The 8813-nt window shown below is 57.0% G+C and overlaps 1 protein-coding gene across 1 annotated transcript; it reads left to right on the forward strand.

The window, feature by feature from the left end:
- Positions 1 to 485: 485 nt before the first annotated feature.
- On the forward strand, positions 486 to 3330 carry LOC141964540 (uncharacterized). Its single transcript, XM_074915080.1, has 2 exons — positions 486 to 1183; positions 1769 to 3330. Exons 1-2 carry the CDS (start codon positions 1014 to 1016, stop codon positions 2763 to 2765), a joined length of 1167 nt encoding a protein of 388 aa, XP_074771181.1. The 5' UTR covers positions 486 to 1013; the 3' UTR covers positions 2766 to 3330.
- The last annotated feature ends 5483 nt before the right edge of the window (positions 3331 to 8813 follow it).

An 8813-nucleotide genomic window follows, 5' to 3' on the forward strand; every position in this document is an offset into this window, starting at 1 on the left:
GGGGCCGCTCCAGCTCCCGGCACCCCTCTGCTCTCCAGCCCCAAGGCCCCGCACACAGGCCCTGCAGGCGCCGGCACCCCCCAGCCCTTCAGGCAGGGCCGCCCGCCCGCCTCTGCCCCGCCGTTTCGGGCCGTCACCGGCGTCCGGGCTTGCGGAGAGTGCGCCGGCTCTGGATCGGCCCTTTTCTGGGCCCAAAACGCTTCGTTTGACTGAAACGGGGTCGGTGCAGCGCATTTCCCGGCTGAAGGCGGCTGCACGGCACCCGCCCGCTGGGGCCGGAGGGAGAGTGTCGGCTGGGGGCAGTAATGGCGCGCAACCGGGCGCCTGCCCCGCCGGGGCCGGCGCTGGCCGGGGGTCTCGGCAGGCAGCGGCGGCGGGGCCGGGAGGGCGGCAGGGCGGGCGGGGGGTGCCCCGGGGCGGCCGGAACGCGACGCTGAGCCCCGGGCGCCGGCGGGGGCAGCGGAGCGGCGCGGCTCTCCCGGAAGCGGCGGCGGCGAATCGGCCGCCTTTGCCGGGCGGAAGCTGCGTCCCGGGCCCCGACCCGGCCCTGGCGCCCCGGCCCCGGCGCCCCCACGGCCCCGGGAGGCGGGAGCGCGGAAACTGTGCGGGCTGTGGCTGTGACCCCTGCCCGCTCCACGTCCGGAGGAAAGGCCCTGAACAAGAGCAGCCTGTGAGGGACGCGCCAGAGCCGGCTGGCGAGAGGGCTGGTCCCGCCGCGGCCCACAGCGGCTCCCGGCGGGCCTGGGGGCCTCCCCTGTGCTGCTCTGCGCGGGCCCGGAGCATCGCCAGGCCCGGGGGCCCGGTGTGGGAGCAATGCGGGCGGACAAGGCCCAGGGCGGAGGCACCCAGAGCTGCTGAACGCTGCTGAACGCACACAGGACCGAGCGCTGCAGAGCCCCCTGGCACCGGGGCCATGGTGGAGGCGTCGGCCCGGGCCGGCCAGGGCCTCGCTGAGGGGAGAGCTCGGTGGTCACGGCTGTGGGCGTCTCCGTGGCCACCGCCAGGGCTTTGTGATGCGGGGGCCTCGTGGAGAGCAGGGGCTTCCTCAGGAGGCAGCATCTCCCCTGGGTGAGACCCGTGGCAGATCTGAGGCAAGAGGACGCCAAAGATGCCCATGGGAGAGGAGGCAACTAGCCACTCCCAGCCACCCAAGGGGCTGCCAAGAGACGGGAAGAGGCAGCAGGTGAGGGAGAGGGACGGGGGGTGGGAAGGAGAGGCAGGTGGTGGGAGCTGCCGCCCTGGTTGGCACGGTGGCAGCTGCTGTGCCAGGACAGCTGCCTCCATCCCATGCCTGCTCCTCCTCCTGCCCGCAGCTGGGCCACAGGCAGCGCCGCAGGGCAGCCAGAGCCAGGCCTCGTCCCTCCATGGGGACAGGCAGCAACAGCTCTCCTGCCCAGAGAGCTGACAGGCCTTTGGGAGCCACGGCACACACGTAAGGAGACAGAGGGAGACGGGGCCAAACGTCTTCCCAAACCCGGGAGCTAGCGACAGGCAGGTGGGAGGTGTAGAGGGGACAGGGATGCCCGGGCCCCAGAGCAAGCTGAGTGCCATGTGTGGGGTTCCTGGGAGTGTCCCAGAGGGCCATGGCGGGTCTAGTGTTCTCCCGAAGCGGCAAAGGGATAGATTCAGCAGCCGCTGGCGGGGCTGAGCACTGCCCAGGGGCTGGCAGGGCAGCCCAAACGGAGGAGATATTCTAGCTGGGATGCGGGGGTGCAGGGGCAAGGGCTGCAGTCACTCGGACTCTCTCCTCGGTTACACTTGGAAACAGACAGCCGGGTGTGCAGGACACTGCCCCACACCAGGCTGACACAGGAGGAGAGACCTCGTTGGCCAAGCTGGATACGTCTCCCCAAGGATGCAGCGGCACCCAGGCACGCACCTACTGCTCAGCCAGCAGAAGCTCCAGCACCTGCCACAGGCTGTCTCTGCTGCCAGCAGCACCCGCTCCATCATCTGCACAAGTGGAGGCACCATCTTCTCTGGTCCTCAGCGAGCGGGCCACAGCAGCAGAGGCAGAGAGCCAGGCGCCTGCCCCGCACAGCCCCGCTGCCTGTGACGCAGCTGTGCAGGACGCAATCCAGTGCCTCCTCAGCGAGGTCCTGGCCAAGGTTGAGGCTGCGGTGCAGGCACTGGATTGGCAGCAGCAGGCGGAACAGCAGACCCTGGCACACACTGCGAATGCGGCAGGGGTAGTGCCATCTCCATCGCCTCAAAACCCTCCGGCAGAGGCTGGCACACCCCACCTTGCCCCGGCAGCACAAAACGAAAGAGATGCAGCGGCTTCTCCCTTGGCTCACGACTCTGGACAGCAGCACTGTGAGCACAGGGACTGGCCGTGCCCCAGCCAGCCCTGCCTGGGGGAAGCCCTGGGTGTCGGGGGGCAGGCGGGAGCTTGCCTGTTGCCTGCCCTACCCCACAGCTGCAGCTTTTCCTCGTACGCAGGCATGGCTGTCCTCCCACACGGCCTCGTGCGAAGGCGACGGCCCTCCCTCTGCGCAGGGCTATGCGCAGGGCTTTCTGCTGCTCTACCTGCATGGCAGGACAGCAAGAGGAGTAGCACCCCGCTGCCAGTGCCAGGTGGACCCTGGAGATGGCAGCGGGCCCTGAGCCAGCGTGGCGTCCAGAGGGAGCAGCCCACGAGGGACGGCTGCATGCATGTGTGTGCACCTCGGGCACTCAGCTGCCCTGAGGACACGGTCCTCGGTGGCCATGGACTTTTTCTGGGAAAAATAAAAGATGAGAGTTTTCCCCCAGCACTTGTCTGAGCCTGGTCCATCTCGGGAGAAAGACAGGGGAAGGGAAGGCCTGTGCCGGCAGGCAGAGCTGGAGAGCCCCTGTGCTCCCCCCAGGCCGGGCAGAGCCCGTGCCCTCTGTCTCTGCCCGTGCCTCCGGCGCTCCAGCTCCCGACCAGCCGAGGCATCCGCTGGCCTTGCTCCACGGTGCCCGTGTTCGGAGACAACCTCTGTCCTTGGGGAGTCCCGGCATTGCTTTGTGAGTCACGAGGTTCAGAAAGGACACCCTTAGAAGACTCCTGCTCAGAGAGGAGTCTAGGTGCGGCTGGACTTACTGCTAGTCCCAAACTGGCTCAGCAGTTTATGTCTAAAGAATTATGTATGTTTGCACTCCCATCTTTTACATTACTTTGCTAAGATTTTGTCCTGGTTCAGCTAGGAATGGGTTAAGTTTCCCCAGCAGTGGGGAGGGAGCTCCAGCTGGGTTATTCAATACCGTCTGATGTCAGTTCCGGGCACCCAAGCGCGGGAAGAGCAGTGACGGCTTTTGTTCTTTGTCTGCTCTATCCTTGTTGTATGTCTCTGTATATCTCTTGTCCTGTTCATTATTTTTAATATTTTTTGTTATGTAATTTTATATTTTTGTTGCTCAGTTTGTTATTTGTTACACTGTTGTATTAAATTTTTCCTTATCTCAACCCCGGGGTTTTTAATTCACTCTCTGCCCCGTACGGCCGAGGGTTGGGGAGGGACAATGGCAACGTGGTCTCGGGTCCCGGCAGGGCCTAAACCACCACAGCCTTTTTTGGCGCCCAACGTGGCGCACGTGAGGTTTGAGATAAGGACAACCCCTAACCGTAGTGTGTTAGAGCAATCTGTTAGGTGCATTGTTATTTGCATTGTTTGATAAGGAACATTTGCAGTGCTGTTCCACTTGCTTGTGTGGTGCGGCTGGATTAATCCTTATATCCACTGGGTGATCCCAGTGCTGGTGTTCGTTGTTGGTGGAAAATGTGTCAAGGCTCTTAGTTTGCTATACTGGCTACGGACTGCTTATAATGTGCTCGTGTCACTGCTTGTGGCAGTGAGCCGGTACCTGTTTGCTGCCTGGGCTTTTGTTAGGGGTCTCACCCCCTCTATGGATGAGCCAGGGGAAGAGATCCTCTCAGTTTTTGAGAGTTTTGGCTATCCTTGGAGCATGCAGGGCAGTGTGTTTGCGGCACAGTGCTTTCTGAATGCCCGCCAGATCTTGTTTTGGGCCATGCGGTATTTCTCCAACAATAGCACCACCCGGAACCCTGCCCCGAGGTCAGATATTATGAGTGGCAAGATGTGTGGGAAAAGATGGGCAAGTGCCTGGGTCAGTGGTCACCCCCAGCGTTTTGCAATTTCACTCCCGAACAAATGCTGAGCCCTGATAAACTGCTGGAGTGTTTAGAACAGGTGTGTTACCAGTCTAACAAATCCCAGGAAGCAGAACTCGCTGCGGTGTGCTGGGGACTTGCCCATGCCTACCGTGTCCTCTTTAACACTACTCACTGCCCTCAAGGGGGAGAAAGGGCTGCAGGATCTGGAAGTGAACCAACTGGTACAGCAGCTGGGCCGGGGGGACAGGCAGAGCCAGTGTCAGTCGCCTCCACCAGCACAGCAGCTGAGCCAGAGAGACAGCCAGTGCCGGTATCAATTGCCCCCACTAGTACAGCAGCTGGGCCGGGGGGACAGGCAGAGCCAGCGTCAGTCGCCCCGATACAGCAAACCACATACACCAAAAGGTCAGCTCGCAAAGTGGGGGATGGGGATGAGGCAGGCCCAGCACGGGAACAGGAGGAAGGGCCACAGGTGATCACCCAGTCTCTATCCCTGAGTGAATTGCGAGATATGCGGAAGGATTTCAGCCGCCTCCCAGGCGAGCAGATTTGCACCTGGCTGCTCCGATGCTGGATAGTGGAGCTGGTGTTCTGGAATTGGAGGGGAGAGAGGCCAAGCAGCTGGGATCTTTGGCCAGGGATGCTGGCACTGACAGGGCAATAGGGAGACAGACTCAAACCCTCAGCCTTTGGAAGCGACTCCTGCTCAGTGTAAGGGAGAGGTACCCCTACGAGGATGAGGTCCTATGTCGACTGCCGCAGTCCCTAACATGGCTGAACTGGTAATAACAATTCAGGAGAAAGCTCATCTGATCATGGCAAGCGTAGATTTTAAAGATATGTTTTTCATGCTACCTTTGTGACCAGAAGGCAGAGATCATTTTGCTTTTACGTGGGAGGGACAACAATGTACTTCTACCCGGCTGCCTCAGAGCAAAGACTCCCCTACAATAGCTCACCACACTTTGGCCCAAGAACTGGAGAAATGACCAAAAGCTGAAAGTGTAGCTGTCTATCAGTGTATTGATGATATTCTCGTGGGGGAAGATAAAGAAAAGGAGGTGGGGGCAACCCAACAGAACATAATCTCTCATTTGGAGAACTTGGTGTGATGGTTTGACTCTGGCTAAATGCCAGGTATCCACCAAGTCGCTCTATCACTTCCCCCCCCCCCCCCCCCCCCTTCCCTTTGTTTTCTCAACAGGGTAAAGAAGATAAACTAACCCTTGTGGGTGAAACAAAAGCAGTTTTAATATAAGCAAAGCAAAGCAAAAGTCCGCGCGCGGAAGCAAAAGCAAACAGATTTATTCTCTACTTCCCATGGAGAGGCGATGTGGGGCCTTCTCAGGAAGCAGGGCTCCAATACGCGTAGTAGTTGCCTCGGAGGACCAAGGGTGACCCCACCCCCTTCCTCCTTTCTCCCAGCTTTATACTGAGCAGACGTCATATGGTATGGAATATGCATTTGGTGGGTTCGGGTCAGCTGTCCTGGCTGTGTCCCCTCCCAAGATCTTGCCCACCCCGCCCCACTGGGGAAAATATCCGAAAGAGCCTTGGTGCTGTGTAAGCCCTGCTCAGCAGCAGCCACAACACCAGGGTGCTGCCAACACCCTGCAGCTCCAGCATGAACCACAGCACCGTGAGGGCTGCTGTAGGGGAAAAACAATTCCAGTTCAGCCAGACCCAATACAGTCTCCACCCCTTATTCCATACCATTTACGTTATGCCCAGGTCCCACATAATATTCATTTCTCTATTCCATAAGCTTTCTTCACTTCTTCAGATGTTCAGTGTCTTGGCTTCCATCTGTCAAGATAGATGCTCAGGACAGAAGTATGCTTGACCGTTGGACTCCAGCACCGGCTAGGTTTGGGTCGTCATTGCACGTGTCTGGTTCACTCTTCATCGTTCCTACTTCCTCCATCACTTCCTGCAACATACAACTCATCCCACAGATTACTTTCCCCCCAAGGTTAAATGTCCTTGAGGCACACACTGAGTAGTCCCATCCTCCCGCATTACCCACCAAGTACATCCAGGTCCCTGAGCAAAGACAATCCCACGAGTGGGCTTGCCTTTTCCCAAGGGAGGAGCAATCCACACTGCCTTCCCCAGCCACCTCCCTGCGTGTACTACAGGGACCTTATCTCCTCCCACAGTATGAAGGGGGTTTGTTTGGGCAGGCCCAGGACGGTTAACAGATCCTCTGGTATTAATTAGCCAAGTGGCTTCTGCTAAATTTATATCCCAATGCTTCCATCCCCCATTGTCCAATGCTCTCAACATAGTCTTCAACAGTCCATTATATCTTTCAATCTTTCCAGACGCTTGTGGGTAATAAGGGATGTGATACACCCACTCAATGCCGTGTTTCTTTGCCCAGGAGTTTATAAGATTATTTCGAAAATGGGTCCCGTTGTCTGACTCGATTCTTTCAGGAGTACCATGTCGCCATAAAATTTGCCTTTCAAGACCCAAGATGGTATTTCGGGCAGTGGCATGATTTACAGGGTACGTTTCTAGCCAACCCGTAGTTGCTTCTACCATGGTGAGTATGTAGCGCTTGCCTTGGCGTGTTCGTGGCAGTGGTCCAATATAGTCAATCTGCCAGGCCTCACCGTATTGAAAACTCAGCCATCGCCCTCTGTTCCAGGGAGACTTTACTCGTGTGGCTCGCTTGATTGCAGCACATGTTTCACATTCGTGAGTGACCTGTGAGATGGCCTCCATGGTCAGGTCCACCCCTCGATCACGAGCCCATCTGTACGTTGCATCTCTGCCAAGAGGCCCTGATGTTTCATGGGCCCATCGAGCTACAAACAGCTCACCCTTACGCTCCCAGTCCAGGTCCAGCCGAGCTACTTCAATTTTGGCAGCTTTGTCTGCTTGCTCATTGTTTTGGTGTTCTTCAGTGGCACGCCTTTTGGGCACATGAGCATCTACATGACGCACCTTTAGAGCCACGTTTTCCACTCGGGCAGCGATGTCCTGCCACAATGCAGCAGCCCAGATGGGTTTACCTCTGCGCTGCCAATTGGTCTTCTTCCACTCCTGTAGCCACCCCCACAGGGCGTTAGCCACCATCCAGGAGTCCGTGTAGAGATATAATACTGGCCACTTTTCCCGTTCAGCAATCTTTAGGGCAAGTTGGATCGCTTTTACTTCTGCGAACTGACTTGACTCTCCTTCTCCTTCAGTGGCCTCAACGACTTGTCTTGTGGGACTCCACACAGCAGCTTTCCACTTCCGATGGCTTCCTACCACACGACAGGATCCATCAGTAAAGAGAGCATAACGCCTCTCATCTTCTGGTAACTCGTTATATGGCGGTGCCTCTTGGGCACGAGCCACCTCCTCAGGCCGCACTCCAAAATCTCTACCTTCTGGCCAGTCCATGATCTCTTCCAGGATCCCTGGAGGGTTGGGTTTCCCCAGTCGAGCCCGTTGCGTGATTAACGCGACCCATTTACTCCAGGTAGCACTGGTTGCATGGTGTGTGGAAGGGATGTTTCCTTTGAACATCCAATGTAATACAGGCAGCCGTGGTGCCAAGAGGAGCTGTGCTTCTGTACCAACAACTTCTGAAGCAGCTCGAATCCCCTCATATGCTGCCAGTATCTCCTTTTCAGTCGGAGCGTAGTGGGCTTCTGATCCTCGATACCCCCGGCTCCAAAATCCTAATGGTCGACCTCAAGTTTCACCTGGTATCTTCTGCCAGAGGCTCCATGTGAGTCCGTGCTCCCCAGTTGATGTGTAAAGTATATTTTGCACAGCTGGTCCTGTCCGAACAGGCCCAAGAGCTACCGCCCGAGCTATCTCTTGTTTGATGTGCTCAAAGGCTTGTTGCTGCTCAGGACCCCACTGAAAATTGTTCTTCTTTCGGGTCACTTGATAGAGAGGGCTCACAAGCTGACTGTAACCTGGAATATGCATCCTCCAAAATCCCACAAGTCCTAGGAAAGCTTGTGTTTCCTTCTTATTGGTCGGTGGAGACATAGTTGCTATCTTGTTGACAACATCCAATGGCACATGACGGCGTCCATCTTGCCATTTTATTCCCAAGAACTGAATTTCTCGTGCTGGTCCCTTGACCTTGCTTTTCTTTATGGCAAACCCAGCTCTCAGAAGAATCTCAATTACTCTTTGTCCTTTCTTGAACACTTCTTCTGCCTCATTGCCCCACACAATGATGTCATCAATGTATTGTAGATGTTCAGGGGCATCACCCTTTTCCAGTGCAGTTTGAATTAGTCCATGACAAATAGTGGGGCTGTGCTTCCACCCCTGGGGCAGTCGATTCCAGGTATACTGGACACCCCTCCACGTGAAAGCAAACTGTGGCCTGCACTCTTCTGCCAAAGGAATTGAAAAGAATGCGTTGGCAATGTCAATTGTGGCGTACCACTTGGCTGCCTTTGACTCCAGTTCATACTGGAGCTCTAACATATCTGGTACAGCAGCACTCAGTGGTGGCGTCACTTCATTCAGGCCACGATAGTCTACTGTTAACCTCCACCCTCCGTCAGACTTTCGCACTGGCCATATTGGGCTATTAAAAGGCGAATGTGTCTTACTGATGACACCTTGGTTCTCCAGTTGACGAATCAATTCTTGGATGGGAGCCAGAGAGTCTCGGTTTGTACGATACTGCCGTCGGTGCACGGTCCTCATAGCAATTGGCACCTGTTGTTCTTCAACTTGCAACAGTCCCACA

Source organism: Athene noctua, chromosome 11, assembly GCF_965140245.1.
Source record: "Athene noctua chromosome 11, bAthNoc1.hap1.1, whole genome shotgun sequence".
NCBI lineage: Eukaryota > Metazoa > Chordata > Aves > Strigiformes > Strigidae > Athene > Athene noctua.

What these genes read in the sequence shown, in the direction of transcription:
- LOC141964540 (XM_074915080.1), top strand. Translation starts at nt 1,014, where the DNA reads ATGCGGGGGCCTCGTGGAGAGCAGGGGCTTCCTCAGGAGGCAGCATCT. An exon ending in GAGACGGGAAGAGGCAGCAG is followed by an intron (nt 1,184 to 1,768) that starts GTGAGGGAGAGG and finishes ACTTGGAAACAG; the next exon opens with ACAGCCGGGTGTGCAGGACA.